The 20,359-nt window shown below is 42.2% G+C and overlaps 1 protein-coding gene across 4 annotated transcripts in view; it reads left to right on the forward strand.

The window, feature by feature from the left end:
- The window catches only part of bnc2 (basonuclin 2), a 159,270-nt gene that overhangs the window by 55,940 nt on the left and 82,971 nt on the right, over positions 1–20,359 (forward strand). The window contains exons 1-3 of one of the 4 annotated variants that reach the window (XM_038713223.1): positions 10,089–10,248; positions 11,208–11,561; positions 15,112–15,174. In XM_038713223.1, the coding sequence (XP_038569151.1) occupies positions 10,246–10,248; positions 11,208–11,561; positions 15,112–15,174 (420 nt within the window). In that variant the 5' untranslated portion in view covers positions 10,089–10,245. Of the gene's footprint in view, positions 1–10,088; positions 10,249–11,207; positions 11,562–15,111; positions 15,175–20,359 lie in introns of those variants that run through there. The other 3 variants (XM_038713220.1, XM_038713222.1, XM_038713221.1) reach the window with 3 other exon arrangements.

Consider the following 20,359-nt stretch of genomic DNA (forward strand, 5'->3'; position numbering starts at 1 on the left):
AAATAAAGACTCCCCTGGCTAATGTAACCCACATGTTTTTTGTTCCCACCTCCCTTCCAGCTCAGCATTTGTTTTCGGAGAGGATTCAGATGGTACTCTGGATCGCCTCTCAACTTTTGTGAGGTCATTGAAATTTTTAGTTTTTAATTCAAAAGCAGTCGTGGACTTCCCTGTTACTCACAAAGGCTAACGGGCATTACGTCACTACCTCACCACAGCAGATGCACAGCTGGTTACTGACGACCTCTCTCGAAACATTTGGACACAGTCATACTCAGACATAAGCATTAGACAGATAAATTCCTGTTTGGTTGGATTTTTGTCCCATTTCAACAGAGATGATTCATTTGACATGCTGTATTGGTTGAATGTAAGATAACCCTGACTATAAGACGACTCCCCCTTTTCCAACACCTGGTTTTGGAGAAGGACTAGTCCTAGTGGGAATGTCACTCGAGATACTATTAGGAGAAGAGAGTCCTTGAAGCCTCTTTTCTGAATAATTTTCTTTTTACACCATCACAACCCTGTCTCCTAGAAATTACAGCAATACAGAAACAGCAGATACATTTTGGAAATGCCAATTTACATTCTCAAGAGGAAATGTTAGATAGATATTTAGCAAATTTACACAAAAATATTTATTCTAAAATGTTCACTGACAATGTATTTCATTTGTTTTCTGGCTAAAATATCCGGTATTGCAATACAATATCCGCTGGTAGTGTCTATGGTCTTATTAGCTATTTTATGGTTACGTTTAGGCACTGACAGCACACATGGTTAAGGTTAGGGAAAGATAATTTCACAAGTTTACAGTGATATATTGACACATGAGATCTGACGAGTTTAATAACATTTTATCCAAACCATGATCCTTCATAACCTTACCCAAAATGCTTTAGTTGCCTAAACCTAACCACAAACACTACTCAGGATGTGATCTGGTGTCTGGAGTCAAAGTCCTTCCTACAACTCTATTACAACACATAAATGTAGTACTTCATTCACTCCAAAAACAACTTTTCCTCTGAACATAATCCAGGCAGCCATTACATTACAATGTGACTGGTAAAACCAATTCAGTAATATATGCCTGTCTGAAACTCCCCTAGCTTAAACTGAGCTACATAAACACCTTAAGGAATGACTAAAGCACGCTATACTTTCCGTGTCCGGGAGAGGCCGCTGGGACCGGGTGACGAAATAATTGTCATCAGAGGGTGTACGCGTGGACATTTTGTGACTGCATGGCCCTCTACGCTACAGGGCACTAACCGATCTACTGTGCACGTGTAGAACTAGTCCGCCAAGCTGGCTCCAAAAAGTAGTATAAACAGAAGTAGTCCGCGTTTGTGGTGTCCGTGTGCACGTCCGCTTAGAGTATATTCGTGGCTTGAATCTAAATGACAAACTGTAAAAGGACCTGCAAGCCTAGCAACATTAAGAACCCCCCCCCCACATTTTCAAATGTAATTTCCACCCAAAAAATATCATCTTATTTTATCACACAAATTTAATCACACTATTCTGGTTCTGTATTCCCTGTATTTTGTCCCACCACAACAAACAGGAATACTCAACTAAAGTTATGAAAGTCACCGTTAACAATCTCTGGCATTACACTCTCTTTAGTCTGAGCCTCAGTGAGAGGAGAAAGTGTTTCAGTGAATGTCAAAGTTAGCAAAAAACTAAAAGAGGTAAAGATATGTTAGTGAGGTCAGAAGAGAAAAAAATCTTAGAGCGAGAGAGAGAGAGAGAGAGGAACAGTAAAAACAGAATAATGAGAGACGGAGATATAAGTTAGCAAAGAGAGGAGAAGGACTTTGTCAAACTCTCAGTGCTGGTTTCGGCGGAGATCGGAGGTGGTGGGGGCTGTACAAACGGGGGCGCTGGCAGGGTTGCCACGGCAGCGTTCCGGATGGGCAGGCGGTCTCCTCTCAGGGGGTGAGGGGGGGACGTGGGGCTGTCAGGGAGCCTGGCAGGTAGAGACACAACGCCCTGTGACTGGGGGGAGCACGGGTCAGTGAGAGAGGACAGGAGCGAGGGGGTGGAAGCAGCAGAGGGCTGAGGTGGAGGCCTGTCTGATGAGGTGAGAAGAGAGAGAGTAGAAGGGGAGGGAGACATGGGGGAAGTAAATGAGGGTGGATGAGGAGAAGAGCTAGAGATGATTAGACGAGAATTATCCAAGTGTGAGTGTGGATAACTGTAGGGTTACAGGAAATAAAAGGTAGAAAAAGCACATGGAGGGGCTCAGGGTGCCCCGATATACACTGTATATCTCTTAAATGGGCTTAAACCACGCCAGTCAATGGGCAAGTGATGGAACGCAACCTCTTCTTCTTCTCCTTTCTACGTCTTCTTCTCCTCTTTCTTCCTTTTCCCACACAATATCCCTGCACCTCATTCACATGTAACCCTTTCCCTGATACTTTAATGTGGTTTCACACAATAAGTTTGCGTGAGGGAGTGAGTAGTGTGATGAGCAGCACAGAATCCTACAAAGCCGCCATCTAGGATGTTACAGATCACTTCAGAATGTAAACAATTTTTCTCCTCTGAAATTTTCTGCCATGCTTGAGATTTTCTATTCCAGTCCAGATAGGATTGGAAAGCAGAGTTAAGGTGTGTTCACACTGAAAGCGAATTTAATATTCGCCTCGCTTTACTCGCACGAGTTTGACCGCTGGACATTTTGAGTGTTCACACACAACGCGTTTTAAGCGAATAAACACAGCCTGCAGATACTACTGCTATAGGAACCCAGTTTGCTGTGATTTAATTGCAATAAATGGATCAAACTGAGGCCGAAATAACTACAATCTGATGCTGTTTTGTTAGACATATGAATTCATGCTTTGTCAGGTCTGTCAGCAAGTCAGCAGGACGATAAATTTTAAAATGTTTGTTTTCTGAATGGAGTTCGGATTGAGCAGGGCTATGCTATGCTAACCTGTTCACAGTAAAGTACGACAGCTGTAATAAAATTACAGCTCAACTTCCTCGCTTTCTTTTTTCCAAGTAATGTCCAGCTTTGTCCGGTTTTTATATAAATATGAGGTAGTAGTCCAGCAGAACTCCTTTGCCATCCGACGCTGTCAACTATAGTGGAACTGGATGTGCACGGAAGCTAGCTGCTGAGAAGCACAAGTGAAGATGAATCAAGTTGTAATCCCAAAAACTAAAGTAAAAAGCTAATTTAATAAAAGCAGTTAACTTTGAGCTCCTTCCGTGGGTAAATGGCGTAGTTGTCAGAGCAGAATCCAGACCGACTACGGGTGTTTATTTCTTTGAAAGCTGCAGCGCTGCTCCCCGTCGGCCTGCGGATTGTCATTACACCGCTTGCCAGGTCCTCTTCAAACAATGCTCCGAAGCTGCCGGTGACGTTTGGACTATCTCACCGCTGATAGGCTTTCGAAACATCGCGTCAAGCGAATTTTTCACCCAAGTTGAAAAATTTGAACTTCCATTTGAACCAGCGAATTTCACGACAAATGCCTCATACACGCCGCCCGGAGCGAATTTGCAGGAATTCACGTCTTTGCATTGACTTTGCATGTAATCAAGCCGCCCAAAACGCTGGATTCGCTTTTGGTGTGAACACACCTTTACAGAACTCTAATTCAGAGAAGCACAAATTTACTTTTCCACTGTTCATCTCTGCAGTAAAAGTGCCTGTGTTTTAACTTCCACCTCACATCAATGCCAGAATCCCAATCGACATGAGTTGCGGAGGTCGGCAGATTTTGGGTTAAAGCAAAATTTTGTTGAACTTTAGCTGCAAAATCTGTCAGGAAACTTATTGTAGTGTGGCGACCAACTAATGGCCTTACTCTACGCAGAGTTGCACTTAAGGAGTGAAAGCACTCTTAACTATCAATACTTACAACAAGCTGCAAAAACATTTTTTGTCAAAAAGAAATGTCCTTTTGTAATTGTAAATTATATGTTTGGGTTTTGGACTGTTAGTTGGACAAAACAAGCCAATTGAAGACATTACTTTGGGCTCTTGTGATGGATCTTTCACCATTTTCTGACATTTTATAAATCAAACTATTGTTCCAAAATAATCCATTGCAGCCCTAGTATTGTTTACTGTTTTTTGGGGGGTAACAGAGAGCCTGCAGAAAATGTAAAGTAAAGGAGGCTGACAGCTTGCTGTAGAATATGATATAATTTAGTGAGAAGACAATGGTCTGCTCAGCTCAGTGCCTGCAGGGTCAGAGGTGCACATGTGTGCTGGATATGTGTGTGTGTGTGTGTGTGTGTGTGTGTGTGTGTGTGTGTGTGCATGTGTGTGTGTGCGCATGGCTCAACTTGTGACACCAGTTGCTGTGTTGCCGCTGATAAAAGTGTAGTTTTGTCTATTGACCTCAGGAGTGGAGCTGGCACGTGGCGCATTTGATACATAACATGTGTCATTAGGTCATGAAATGCCAAATGGGCATTAGCAGATTGTGCTCTCAGCCATTAACCTTTTGCCATTCTATGTTACCACAAATACAGTTTTTAAAGTAAATAACTCATAAGACTTGAAGGCTGTTTTTTTTTCACAAAGGTGCACTTATTAGCTGAGGCCAGAATACAGTGATCAGTGACACGGACAATCATGTGGTTCTCTCTCATTTTTCTCAGACCTTTTGGTGCCCTTGTCTGTGTCTTTCTCAATCTCTCTCTCTCCAGTTATCACAAGTGAAGTGCTGTTCCTGTTGGTGTCATATGATGTCTTGTGGCCCTGTAGTGGTAGCAGAACAGTGACAGTTCTATCCCTATGCCATCTGATCGACACGCCATTCCTTGTCACATGCACACACACGGCCTGTTTGCGCACACGTGTGTGTGTGTGCACCCTTATATGACCATAAATCAGGTCACTGACAGTACCAGCCCTCAGCCATGTGCTGCTGCTTATGTCTCTAGTATACTGTACAAAGGCTGCACTTACTCTTTTGGAAATGGCACTTCCCACCAGTGCTAAAGCATGATTGTTATCATTTTGGCCTGTTAATTTTAAATAATTTGACTTCAAATGGACAGAAGAAAAATCTCAGAGGTTTCAATCTGGAAAAAAGTTTGGATTACAAAACAGCTGACAGGATGAACTCTTCTTTCACGTAGCAACCTGTGAACCAGTGTTCTCTCGCTGCATTCTGCAAGAAGCATACTCATTCTGCAAGAGCATGTCTCTTTCTACTAGCCAAAATCATTTGTTTCTGCAGCAGATAATCACCATTACTGCACAAATGATGTTGTTCCACTTTCCTCTCTCTCCGCCCTTTGCCTCTGTCCTTCCATTTGCCCTTGTTTTAGTGGGTAAAAGGCCAATTTGAGTTGGGCTTTGCTCAGTTGTCATTTCATTCCTTGGAAAATTATACCACCTCCACACACAAAAAAAAAGAAAAATAACAGAGAAGACAAACATCGTAATTATGACTTTTTGATAACTTGATGATGATGAGCATAGAAAGGGGAATTGGTTCTCTTGAGACTGTTCTAACAACTCAGTGCTGTCGCACCCAATTTCTGGGCTATTTGGCCCATTAGATGTCAATGTTTGGGAAACAAACAAGCAGTGCTGAGAGGTTTAATGGGTATAATAATGTGGGCTTAGTGATGTAGGGCGCCTTCTGACTAACACTTGTAGCTTATGGTCAAAGGACATACAGTGCAATAAGAGGTCAACAATGTTTTAAATCTCACTTTTACTCTGTGTGTGCTTCTTTTACTCTGTTTTACCTGACATGATCTATAGGCTTTAGTTTATTAATATATGTTAAATAAAATCTTTTTTTTAAACTATTAATCTGTATTTCTACTTACAACCTTTGACTAGTTGAGGTCATATCATTATGCCTTACTTAAATGTAACATAAATGGTATTATGTATAAAGTTAAGAAATACATTCCAAAGCTTTACAGTCATATGCACAGAGAACAAGGTGCACTGTCATAGATTACACAGTACACAGAACTAATTCTATGAATTGTACAATTAAATTCTAAAGGCAGTTTGCTGTCCCGACTGTCTGCTATCTAAAAACAGTTTGAATAAAAATTAGTTCAGAATAAAAAAAAAAAATTAGAACAGGAGAATACCTACAGAGGAAATAAACAATTGTACAAACAGTACAACAATTAATGAATTGATCTAACGGATATTGCTGCCAAAGTAGTCTACATAAAATTATGAAATAATATGACTCTGAATACTATGATGATTCACTATGCTGGCTTAAATCCACCGTAATCAGATATTATATTTACTCAAGGCAATGCACTGTCAAGAAAACACTAAAAAAGGAAGGAAGGACTTACTCAAAAGCTCATATTTTTCATAATTACTGAGCCTATGTTTCCCTAAATACAAGATGAAAAATGTTTCTACGTCCTTCTTTCACAAAGAATAGAGTGATAGTCATTTCAAAAGACCTTCAGAGATTATTTTTTTTTTAACATTAATTTAAAAAAGCATTCCAATTTCTCAAAAAAAGAAACCGTCAAACACTGTGTGCGGGATGATCCAAATCTTAGTTGGTCAGCGATATATTTACATACATAACATACTGTAGGCATTTTCACAAAGATATCTAAGTTTGGGATTTATAGAGCACAGGACTGGGACCCTAAGAGGGGGATCATAATGCATGTTTGCTGTGAATTATGCTGCTCATTTTTTTTTTTTTTTTTTACAGATTTTGATACTTTTTTTGCCCCCCAAAATTTGATAATCTTGACAAATTGAATTTGTTTCAATTGAATTCAATGTTATTTATAGTTTAAACATTTTTACTTCATTTTATATTTGTCCAGGTCCCATGTTAGACGGCGGCTCTATTTTCTGTGTTTTCTTTTTGCAGTTTTTGTCTTGTTAATACTTGGACGTGTGTTGTGTTGTATGTTTATGACAGATTCAAATCAAATCAACTCAATCATAATTCTAATAGCCATTTTTAAAAATAAAATAAATATTTATTCTCTACAAAGGTATGGAATAATTGCATCTTTCATTAGCATTTCAGGGATGGAGCTAACATTTTTGGGTAACACATTCCTACAATTTTGACTGCAGAATGTACAGACTTCTCTGTAACTTTAATCTTGACAATAACTTTCTGACTGCTCGGATTGTAGGACTGTACCCCAGACTTAGCGCGTGAGCCGCTTGGGAATAAGGATGCTATGGCAGAGCATTAACCTCATGCACACATATGTATTGATCCATACAAGCCTCAGTGACTGTTGCTACAGAGCGGGCTGCACTCTGTCACAGTGGGCTCCCTCTGTCACCAGTCAGTGGCAGCTGCGGAGGACTATGAGACATCACACACCAGCGTCCAACAAACACCCATCAGCCTCTGGGCTAACACATTGCCACCAACCCTACCCTCTCCTCCTGCTACACCCAACCACCCCTCACTCCCCCCACCCCCTTTTTCTTTCTCTCTTTCTCTACCTTACTTTTTCTCTAATGAGTTGCAACACTGATAACGAGCCTGATGATCTTCCATTGATTCGGCTATCACTTGCTTGTCTGGTAATTGATCCGTAGCTGAGCCTCTAGTTAATTATATGGGCTTCGACATGGACCCCTGCCCCGGGGGGAATTCTCAAGTCCTGCACAATAATAGTTTTAATAAAGGAGCCTGAAGATCTCCTGCATCCTCTTTTCTACCCCTTCCTGCTTCCCAGCATTTTTCATCTCTCTTTTCATTTCCTTCTCCCTCCTTGTCTCCTCCCTAAAATTTCTCCATCTCCGTGTTTTTACTTCTGTGTCTCTTCTTCGTTTCCTCTGTCATCACGGCCATTACCATCATCATCGGAGGCGAGGGGGACGGAAAGAGGTATAGAAAAAAATATAAAAGATGGAGAGATGTGGAGGGAGAGAGTCCACTCCTCCCTCCCACAAATAACAGCCATTAACCAGCCAGGTCAAAAGCTGAGCCACCAGCTTGACTTGAAACACTGAGTGCCCGACCAACCCACAGACTTGCACATTTACAGATGAGAGGGAGGGTGCGAGAGAGGGAGAGAGAGACAGAGAGGAAGAGAAGCGTGAGCTGGAAAGCAAAAAGGAACCTTGGCTGGTAAATTGTCACTTAATATAATTAGCCTAAGCCTCACGCATTACCTTTTCAATAAGTTGTTAAGAGCGGAGCGTGCAGTACATGCAGGAGGTGACACATGCCTTTTACGTCAAGGCGGCTTGGGGCTTCTGACAAGGCGCAGGCCACTATGCAAAATAAATGAAGAAATGAATAGAAAGTGAAGGAGGGGCAGTAGAAGAAAGAACAGAGTGAGGTAAAGAGATCTAGAAGTGGAGAAAAACATCACAGGAGACAAAAGGAAAGGATTCAGATGTAGGCAGGGAAGGAGACTGGAGTGAAGATGTAAATTGCGCTTGAGACAAAAGGCACAATTGCACCATTTTCCAAGTGGTAAGACACACACCGTACACTTTTCCGTCTGCTAGCAGAAATCCCTTGTACATAGCAGTAACGACCGGTGTGATAATCTCAGCAAAGGTTAACAGTATGCTGCCATTAGTACACCGCGCAAAAGGCTTTTAACAGACAACCAAGCACCTGTCTACAGCAATTTACCACAAAATTTGAAGTGACTTTATAAATCAGAAGCCATTTAATGTAGCCGAGGAGAGAAGTTCTCTCTCTGTCCCTTTCTCTTTTGTTCCATGGCGGTGGAAAGATCATAGTGACATCTCCCTCTCACTGCAGACTGAGGCACCTGGTCTGTCATTTCTCTAATGATGGTGGGGTGAAAAGACAGGGTGGAGAAGAGGAGATGGGAGATTTAAAGGGAAGAGGAGAAGGAAAGGAGGAGGTGTGCGTGTGTGTGTGTGTATGTGTGTGTGTGTGTGGGGGGGTTTCTTCATTGGTTGAGATGTGTCCTACACTGTGTCAAAAGAAGCATAGATCTCCTTCCTCTTTTTTTGTTTTTATCCTCCTGTGTGTCTTTTTCTCCACGTCTGCCTCCCTTTACTCCTCCATCCCTCATTTTATTCCCTTACCTTTGCTGCTGTGGGGACCAATTTGGCTAAAATGGAACCTCTTCCTCATTTTTTTCTTAATTAAAATCTGAGAGCCTGTGTGTGTGTGTGTGTGTGTATGTGGTGATGGGGGTGGGGGGATCCTCTATGTGTGTGTGTGTGTGTGTGTGTGTGTGCGCGCCTGTGAGCATGTGTGTTCGTATGCATGCTGGTGGCAGATTGCCTGCGTTCCATTAGTCTTTCATTAGAGTGGGTGAAAATCAAACAAAGGCACCAGATTTTTTAGAGATATAACAAGTCCGTTGATGTTTTTTTTGTGTGTGTGTTTATTTTTGCTTGTTTTGTTTTATTGCTGCCCTACAAATCAGAAATAGAACCACTTTCAGCTGCGTTCAAAGAACCTTTCTGTTGAATACAATCCTGCATTTTCAGCTTTTCAAACAAAGATAACAGACTGCAACGGTGATTCTTTTCTTCAAGCTGTTTTTTTCTAAGGTAAAACTGAGCTGTTTTGCTAAGTGTATGTGTGTGTGTGTGTGTGTGTGTGTGTGTGTGTGGCGGGATAGTCCCTCAGGGGAACTAAGTTGCTCTGAGACATGCCGGCCGCTCGCAGCGCAAATGTTAATAAGGCAGGGGGACAAACCCTCCCCCCCTTCTCCAGCTCTGCGATGGCGCTTGCCCGCACCTTCCTCCCCCTAGCAGAGGAGGGGGGTGTGTGTGGGGAAGCTTGCAGCGCGATGTCATTGAGCATCTCAGAGTGGAGCGGCACAGTTGACTCAGTTCAGCCTGCACCGGCCCGACACACACACACACAGGCGCTCGCTATCCTCCACACAAACACACACACACATAGACAGACACTCAGAGAGCCACCGTCTCTCTCTCTCTCTCTCATTCGCTCGCTCTCACATGCTCTCACCCTCTCGAACACACACACATACACACACACACACACACACAAACTTACAGGCTCAGGCGCTCAGTTCAGTTCCTCAGCGGCTGCAGTGGAGTACAGAGGAGTCAGAGAGCGAGAGAGAGAGAAGCAGGGAGAGAGGAAAAGAGAGAGGACAGGCGGCACAGCACGGGCGTCGAGAGAGGGACACAATCACAGAGAGAGAGAGAGAGAGAGAGAGAGTAAGGGAGAAAGGGAAAGAGAGAGGAGCGGGAGGCAGGGAGAGCTGGATAGCTGGTGGCTCACTCCCACACCTCATCTTCACTTTGCTGGGACAGGCACAGAATTGATGGTAAGAGACATTCATGCATTTTATTGGCTGTTTGCTTTATATGGAGCTTTTCATGGGACATCTTTTGTATTAAGAAAAATATTAGATGTTTTAATTTTCTTCACGTTTTCTGTTAAATTGTTTATTTACATTTCACATTTAGTTGTTTGTCTGCTGTTTTTGGTTCACAATCTAGTATACAGTTTTTATTTCTTTAAGACTTACCTTAAACATTTAAAAAATGGATTACATAGATTGCACAGAGTCACACAGATAAATTTTTATCCTTATGGGTGCGTGGATCTGTTCAGTGTTGAGTGTGCTGATGGCAGTTCCCTGCTTGTTCAACTTTTTCTTTCCTACTTTAAAAAAAAAAAGTCTTCTATATTAGAATACTATTTATCCATGTCTGAATGTGTGCATGCATGCATGTGGGTAAACGTGTCTCATTGTGTGTTTTTGCATGTGTTTGTGATGAGTCCATGTTCAAGTACAAAATGACTGACAGATGGATTAAAGCAAATCCCGAGGCCACGGGCAACATTGTTCACCCCTCCTTGCAAATTCCCCAAACCCCCCTCTTTTTTGTTTTACTTCATTATTGCTCACCTTCTCATCTGCCCCCTCCTTACCTCCATCCTTCTCCTCATCCTTCCTCACCTCCAGTGCACCGCTCATCTTGCCCTGTCCAAGACGAGGCCCCTGAGGAAATTCATTGCAAGCCCTCTTTTCTCTCTCTTCTTGAGAATTAACTCCCCACACACACTCCTCCAACACCAGAGCTGCCAAGAAACCTCACACACACATCTTCTCTTAACTCCCCTCTTACTGTTCAGTCCAGAAACAGGACCCGCACAGGACAAAAAAAAAAGACCCCAAAAGAACCCACCTTCACTGACTTTTTTCTCTCTTCTCTCCTCCTTCACACTCCCACATCCCCTCTTGCCCTCCCTCTCTGTCTCTCCCTCTCTCTGTCTAAGTCCAAGGAGGCAGAGTTGGATGTGAGAAGCAGTGAGTGCGACACAGTCCCACAAGAGCCCAGCACAGACCCAGAGCCGCCCAGGCCACCTCCAGCTCAGGCTAACGGACCCACCGGCACCGCTGGCGATTGCACGAGCATCCCCTCCAGTAGCCACAGTAGCAGCAGCACCAGCAGCAGCAGCAGCAGAAGTGGTCTGGGTGGCATTAGCATCGTTAGCAGCAGCGCTGAGGGAGCAGGCGAAAGCTCCATGCAGTTCAGCACCAGACCGCCTAGTGCTGAGCAGCCGGGCTTCATGGGGACATGGCAGCAGCAGAGCACTGACAGCAACCTCCTCTACAGAATGTCCCAGCAGGTACGTCAGCTCAGCCTCACCCCTTCATCCTGTCCATCTCTGTCTTTTCTCTCCTTCTCTCTGTCCACATTTGCAGTCTATATTCAAGGACCAAACTTTTATTTTTCTTCTTTTGGTGTATGTTCAGAGGTTTGCTGTTGATGTGGGGATTCTTACTACCTATCGGTGTGCATGTGTGAAAAAGAGAGTGTTTGTGGGTGTTTGTTTGTGTGTCAGTAGGGGTGTGTATGTAATTCTGGGAGTGTGTGTGTGTGTGTGTGTGTTGGGGGGGGGGAAGGGGGGGGGGGGCTGTAGGCTGTGTTTTGTATGTGATATTTCAAATTCAGAATCTTTACTTGCAATTGCATTTTTGCAACTTTTCCCGAGTTTTGGAATATATCAGATTTGATGCTGTGTGTATGTCTTTACGTTGTTGCTTACACATGCCTGAAAGTGTTTTCACTCATGCCTCTGTGTGTGTTTTCCTTTTAATTTTTGCAATTTATTTAGAGTCATTTTCTACTTTAAAAAAAGCACATTTAGTGTATTTGTAAAAGCATACATTTTAATGCAGAATTTGCACAATATCAGATAATTCATTTATTTCACCATTTGATGGATTATCCCATGTCCGGATTCGTTACATACATGCTTAAGTCTCCGTAATTGGTCTATGAGCGGTGTGGCGTTTAAAAGCAAGCAATAGCAGTGTTTTGGTAACCTCAATGCCGATAAAGACTCGGGAAAGGGGCTCCCCTCTGGGACCGGCTAATTGACTTCATGTGGCCGAGGCAGGAAGCCCCTTACGCGGCTACAGAACAGCAGAGGAGCCGTGAATGAACACAGGCTCGCCTGGAAAAGTAATGATGATAACGGACAGCCTGCACCAGCTGAGGAAAGTCAAAATTTCTTCCCGACATTCTCCCCTGTTATCGTGGATGTTACACTGAATTTCTCTCTTTTTAGTAGCTTTTTTAAAATTCTTTTGAAGTAGCCCCCAAAGTTAGAACAAGCGAGTTATTTTTAAGGGATTTTGTGGTTTCTTCGGATAAATGTCAGGTAAGGAGAGGGAAGAGGAGTGAGAGTCGAGTTTTGTGTATTCGTATGTGTGTGTGTGTGTGTGCGCGTCCGTTCGCGCGCACGTGTGTGAGGAGGAGACGGTAAAGATAGGGGATGGTTGTTAGGTTGCAGTTAATCATAGTGGGACCTGCAGACTCTCCGTACCATGCACACGCTGTTACGCGCTCAGGCCACAGCGGTTCTTGCGCAACAGATTGTAAATGAGGAGAAACGTATTGTCACATTTACGGTAGGCTATTTACTACCCAGTAGAGTTTTTTTTTAATCCCAGAGCAGTGAAGGTTAAACGGATGTGTTGGGACTAAAACATATACCGATGTAACTTTTGGGAATTTTCCCCAAAGCACCTTTTGTGATGTTGTTTTGCCTTTCTGCATTTCACTCAGACCCCACGTTTGGTGATCAAAATGAACTGCATACCTGGCCTTTCATGCAGCATCATGTATATATTTTTACAAGCCCCTGTCCTTAAATTTTCCTAAACAAACGATCATACAAAGTATTGATAAGTGAACTGTAGGAGCTGGGTGGGTTGTATTCAGAGAGGGGAGCGTTCCGCTTTTTTCTTCCTCTCCCGGTATGAAGCAGGTGGATGGGCCCCTGCGCTCAGCATCTGCTGGGACCCCACGTTTGCATCCTCAATCCTTTTTACAAATGCGCACCGTTGTTTCAATATAATCAGCTGTGGGACTCGCTGTTATTTATCCTTCCTCGCACCACTTAGAAGACATCTTCCCATGTTTAGTAGGCATGACATAAATTCTCCGAAGGAAGCCAATTCCTTGACAGACTCGCCTTCTTGGAATCTAACCGATAATGACTTTGTGTTTGCCGAGGCTGGCGGACCCTGGGGTGTTGGAGGAGAGAAATACGTTATGGGCTTGTGTTTCAAAATCTCCCCTCTCTCCCTTAAAGATCAACTAGGTGACACGAGGGAGACGGTATTTTATCGTTGTTAGGCCAAATTATATTTCCATCTGATCGATAGAGGCACGGAGCAAGGTCTGCGCAGTGCGTTCAGGACAGACGCGGCTGTGGTGAGGTGCAGGGCACCACCAAGCCAAAGCATTTGGCAATTCCTTTGATATTCCTTGCGAATCACACGCACAAGGCAAGACTTTCGAAATGAGGGAAATAGCACTTTACCATGAATGCAGTAATTTCACTGCCACAACTGAAATGGTGCTAAATAAACAAGCTCGTGGACCACAGCAGGTGTCTGATCATCTCGGTGTATAAACATCAGCGACCGACAGAAGCAAAGAAAGTAAAGCAAACATTTTAATTTAGGAATAAGAAGATCTTATCTTGAATAATATTTTTTCCTTTTCCTCACGTTATTTAATGGCACAATCAAGCCTAAAAAGCAGCACCTGTCTCCCTCAGCGTAAAGAAAATGACTTAAACAAAACAGAGAACGAATGTCACCTTGAAATGTTTTTGCTTTTTTCGCTTTGACTCCTGCATTCGGGACATTTTCATGTGTTTTATATTTCGGCTGTAATTGTGAATTATTTCAGAATCAATATATTTATTTATTTCAATATTTGTTTTGAAGACAATGAAACATTTTCGCCAAAAATATTTGGCTAGAGTTGGGCCTGTTACAAATAGGAGAAACAGGAAAATTAAGGTGAATTAAATCATTTTTTCTTATGTTTGATTAAGTTTGGGGTGTTAAGACTGCATACTGATAAAAAAAAATCTCTACATCGCAATCGCTTTTCATTATAGCGTGTTTCTCTGAACTAACGAAATTAACAACAGAGACGATTAAGGCATTAAGACTGTAAGCCAATAATTTACAACTTTCATAACAGGCCTTAATAGGCTTTTAATCTTTTAAGAAGCCTTTTTTTTCTAAGCCACACAGCAGGAGATTCACACCATTCATAATCCACGCAAGTGTCAACAGGAAACAACATGAACAGCATGCAATTTAAATGAAATCAATGAAATGGATTCGATACTATATTTTCTCAAGCTCCTAATGTTCAGAAATCGGTGCACATTTTACAAAACACCGCAAGAGGGAACTTTCATAATTGTTTTTATGGAGGAAAAATACAAACATTAATTAGGAGCTGAATTATTTCCCAGGCATTGCGGAGTGATAATATTTGGAGCCTTAATTGAACCGCTGCTGTACATGCGTGGCTATGAATATCGACCCTTGCACGTTTAAAACCCCGGAGTTAAGTGATACTACCAGTCTAATTGGTTCATCAGGGATAATTCGTCCACAATACAGCAGCCGTAGGCCGCTTTCTTTCTTTTTTTTATATTTTCTCTTCCTCTTCAAGCCCGAGGAATGTGGGAACCACTCAAGGTTAGAAAAGCTCGTAAAAATGTGCCTTAACCTCCACCTGGGGATGTGATGCTGCCACCCAGACTTACAGCAGAACTCGGAGAAAAAAACAAAACAGAAATCAGTGTATGTCTTCACTCTAAAACTATTTCTAAAATAGCCTCTTCCTTTTCTTTTTGCAAGGGTGCTGTAACGCGGCTTCCTTTGAAGTGCGACAGGTCGACTATGGGCCGAGACCTGGAAGAGGTACAGTGGCATTACAGCTTGCCTGGCTTCTGTCTGCTCTCAGTGCTGCCTGCTTCATCTCACATGGACACTCTTATATCCACAAAGGTTTATAATGTAGAAATATCCATCAGAAATAATTGTAGAATTTTAGATAATAACAACAACAACAAAAATAATGACAATAAAACTGACAACAAGAATAATAACAACAAATAATAATTTTCATAATCATGAATCAATATAACGTTTTTGAAATCTTTTTTTTTTTTGCCACTTCCTAAATTTTTCTTTGAATTTGAAAACCAAACTTAATTTTCTTCATGACATGCATTTGCTAATTTAAGATCCTGAAAAACTATATAAAAATTAAACAAAAAGCAGTAAAGGATGTTAATAAAATCCATGTTTATATATAGGAATATTTTTTAACATAATGTTTATTTTTTCCACCTTAATAAAAAGAAAAACTGTCCAGTGAGTAGCTCAGAATGCCTGTTTTTATAGTAACAGTATCAAACTGTTAAACAGCTAATGGGCCTTGATCGTAGCTTTATAGGTTAGTTATTTAAAAAAAATCTGTACTAAATGTGTACTCAAAATTTCTAATGTCTGGCTTCAGTTCTTCCTTTTCCTTCTTTCTTGTGTTTCCTTGTCCTGTCATATTTAACCTTATTGTTTGGAATTAATTTAGTTGACTTTTCCCTTATTCCATATATTTCCTTAATGCAGTGCAGCCTATACAATCCAGTATGTTAAACCTTGCAAAGTGAATGCTGTTAGCTCTCATGGCGTGATGACAGACATATTTGTGGAATAACATGCTCTGTTTTGTTTTGTCTGACTGAAGAAATGAGGTTGATATTATCCTCTTCAGTGCAGATCACAGAACGGGCTCATCTGCCCATTAACACACTGATACACTTACAGTGGTGAGTGTGTGTGTGCACATGTTGTTTTACACAGTGGAGTACAGGCGTGTTGCATGTTGCATATGTGGTGCATATGAATTGCTTACCATTGTGTGGGAGTGGGAGGCAGTAATTTGATGCATATGTGTAGAATTATCCACAGTCTGTGAATGTGTGTGTGTGTGTGTGTGTGTCGTTAAACTCAACTGTTATTATTTCCATGTCTGTCTTTGATGGGTCGTTGCACACAGAGCATATGGATGCCTATACGTACATGTATCTGGTGTCAAGTGTGTGTGTGTATGTGTGCTCTGACATTGAAGTTTATGTCTGTGCATGTGTGTGTTAAGGCGTTTGTGTCTGTGCTTTTGCCATTTATTTTTCTGAGTGGGTGGCTAAATACTAATATACCAGTTGTGTGAGCGTGTATGTGTGTGTCCGTGAGAGAGAGAGAGCGTTTTGTGGGTGTGTGTCCTATCCCTCTGAGTGTGTGTGTGTGTTTTTGCGTGTTGGCTCTGGCTCCATGTGTGTGTGGGTGCGAGGTGAAGTGTCTCTTGGCTGGCCTTGGCTGGAGAGCTGGAGGAGAGCAGAGGTGAAAGAGGAGATTTGCAGAAAAGACACGCACCACTTCCCCCATTACTACTTTTGCTTTTTTCTTCTTCTTCTACTACGTCTCTGTGTCTCACTGCTTCTAATTCTTCTTCTTCTTCATCTCTCACTCGCTTTTCCTTCCTCTTCTTACTCCCCACCCCTAAACCCCCCCTCCCATTTTCTCTCTCTTCTTCTCAGCTATCTTTCATACCTAAAACTCTATCTTTGCCACCAGTCCTCCACATGCTAAATCAGATTGTTTTGTTCTGCAGTTTCTGTCTTTATAGAAAGGGCTCTTGAGATTGAACCTGTGTAACCAGTGAGGACCAGTGCATTTACAGGATTACCACTTATAATAAGCCACAAGGACAAGTGTCAGAAGGAGCACAATGTTTCTTCAGCATGGGCTGGGTGTGTTTCTCTATTAGGCTGTTCAGTTTTACACCTGACTGGAGAAGGTTTAAAGTTACTTCTACACCAGAACAGATCCCACCGATAGCACCTGTCTCTAACTGTAAAGCTGTGGCTGGTGCTTACACTGTTTAATGCAATTATTTCAACGCTACTGGCCAGTTTAGAGGGTCCAGATAACATAAACAGCACTGAGAAAGGCCACTGTGGCATTCAGTCAGCGGGGCATCTCTCTCAGTCTTTGTGCATATGAAACAATGATGATGTGAGTGTTTCCTGAAGGCAGCGTTATTTCTGCAAGAGAGAGCACAGAAATGGTAGAGTAAGATCGAGTGGGAAGGTGGCTGCAGCTACTTGTATATTTACCGTATGTGTGCACTATTAAGAACCCATCTAGTTTGACGGAGTAGGAGGATGTACAAGGTCCCATTCATGCTGTGGTCCCCACTATATTTACTCAGGCACCAACCAGGGAGATATGACGTCCGCAACATTTTTACTTTAAACTTGTTTCAACGGGCTTTTTTTCCCTTGCATCATCAAGCATTTCCATTTTATTGAAATTAACACATTATTATAATTTGTCTCCCAGTTATTCTACATAATAAATATTTATTTTACTATAGTACACATGTACAATATATGTTTAAATGGATAAAATCCATCCATCCATCGTCAACCGCTTATCCTGTGTACAGGGTCGCGCGTAAATGGATAAAATAAATATTTTTATTTATTTTTTAAAGTCACAAATGAAAATTTTGTGGAGTATTTCAATGTCAAACTGTTGAGGAAATCCGTCAGTACGATTCCTCATGCAGACACCTCCATTCTCCTTTCCTTGCCTTACCATCTCTTACTTTAGTAGCCTTTAAAACATTTATTACTCTTATCTTTATACTTTCTGCATAATATTGCCATACAAAAAAAAAAAAAATTTAATTCCACCCCTCACATGGACCATGATCATGTGTGTCCCGGGTCATACAGTAACCTCTGTAGCCATGCAGTAATGCCCTGCAGGACCAGCGTTATGGTTAAGCACTGACCCTAACTCTGTGTGCGAGACCCGGGGCAACCAGCGATCAATAAGCATCATGTGAGCATCACTCACGGATTCCATGTCAGCTGTTTCCTGTTTTTCCTGATGAGACGGCCGCCTTACCGCCATGGTGAATGCAGGAAAAATGGGGAGGATATAGAATGTAGAGACACTATCATGGAAGTCAAAAGACTTCCTTTATCATATGTCTGGCAAGGCAGTTTATTGTGCATTTTGTGTGAGTGTGTGTGTGTGTGTGTGTGTGTGTGTTGAGGAACGATAGAAATGCAAAGCCATCTGCTCTGCTCTTATTAGAGGGGCTGAGTGGTGAAATCTACTATAGCTGAGCTACTATAGCTTATAGCTTTAGGCCTGTGTGGGCATGTGTATGTAAAGGGAAAGAAATACATTATTAATTTCCTTTTGTTGTCCTTCATTTACTGTTATATAATGTGAGTTGCTTTCGACAAAATAATCAATACAGTACGGGTAATCAGAATACAAATCTCAACACGTAACATTAAGGAGATTCACGTGGTGTTTTAGGCTATTGTGTGACCAAAACATTTATTAAGGTTTAATTCGTGTTCAGTGTGGCAGTAAACTCTGCCATGTGTGTGGCATGTGGTTAGACACTCACTGCATTGAGAAAATAAATTGTATGAAAAAGTGTACATTTTCTATTGATCTTTTTGCATATTTTTGGATTGTGTTGTGCAGATTCATTGGATATATTATAGTTTGATCATAAATATTTATATTTTTTTGCTCCCCCACTACTGTTTTTTACTTTTTTCCTGCTGATGGCTGTTTAAGCAACTGAACACCACACTTTCCACTCTGTTTTTCCTCCTTTCGTTTTCTTCATTTCTTTCAAAAGAAGGCTGTTAGTTATTTGTCTTTGGGTAGTTTCCTGCAGCGGGGAGAAGTTGCCGGTGTAAAAAGGAAGTGTGTGTTTGAAGGGCCAGTCGCTCAGGATGTCACCACCCCGACTGGCTAATGAGGGGGACATAAGCACAGGGTCAGGGCAGAACACACACACACACACACACACACACAGTGACACGGCAGGAATGCAGCAGCTGTCACCATGGTCCAGGCAGTTATGAAAGGGTTGAAGTATAATTGTGTCTGTGTGTGTGTGTGTGTGTGTGTGTGTGTGTGTGTGTGTGTGTGTGTGTGAAGTGGCGGTACCAGGGGTCATGGGGGCGTTGAGAGCTGGGAGGGGGCCCTTGTTGGCTTTGGTGACCCAGAGATTGCCACCGGCAGAGAGGATCATCACATGTAATTGACTTAAGTGAAAAGAGAAAGAGAGAGTCAGAGGAAACATATAGATTTTGCTGTGGCCTGTGGTATTTTAAGACACGACCATATGGCAGAGACATTGTTGTGAGAGGCTGTTCTTTCCCGTCCTACATCCAGAGGAAGGTGACATTAGGTGTGACCTGTGCTAAGTGACAGGAACTTGGGCATACTTTCACCACGGCTTCTCCCTTTTCCTGTTATTCCTCAACTCCTGTGATTTTGTTTGTCTTGGAGCCGTGCCAGCCCAACGGGCAAATCGGCAGCCTACTATTTTTACATCCATCTTAAGGACCCCTGTCTGCTCTTTCTGCCTGCCAATTTGCCCCATCAGCAGTGGCAGTGAAGAAGAGCTCTCAAGGCACCGAGCCTTTCATTTTTCTGTTGGCGATGTGGCTAATGCTGTCACTGTTATTTGAAAAAGCACTCAGAGTGAATTGCTATTATTATTGTTAAAACCATCATCATCATCATCAGGCTCATTTATGGTTATGGATAATTATGGTAATTTTGTTCAGGGCTCACAGTTGACTCCATCTCTTTCCCCTGCTAATCCGAAATGTACTGTTGCGTGTGTGTGTTTGTACAGTACGTTTTCGATGTGCTGGCAAATTATCAAAGTTATTGTGCAAAAGAAAATGGTTTTCCTACAAGTAACAGTGATTTCATGTTCGCAGTTCACATGTGAGGTGAGGGGAACTTGTTACATCTCTTAATGCATACGTTGAACTCTGTGGCTTGTGTGAGGAGGAGGAGGAGGAGGAGGAGAAAGGCTTTTCCCCTACTATTTTCTGTTTCATTTCTTTCTCTTAGTCTTTCTCGCTCCCGTGTTTTACTCTCCGTCTATCTCTCCGCGCTGTTCTGTTCTGTCTCCAGCTTACCGTGGAGATTTGATTGCTAGAGGCCCAGGGAGGATTTTAGGGAGGTTCTGGAGAAGGGAGGCTAGTGG

Source organism: Micropterus salmoides, unplaced genomic scaffold (genome assembly GCF_014851395.1).
Source record: "Micropterus salmoides isolate LMB-PRFRI ecotype aquatic unplaced genomic scaffold, ASM1485139v1 Ms_hic_scaffold_12, whole genome shotgun sequence".
NCBI classification, from domain to species: Eukaryota; Metazoa; Chordata; class Actinopteri; order Centrarchiformes; family Centrarchidae; genus Micropterus; species Micropterus salmoides.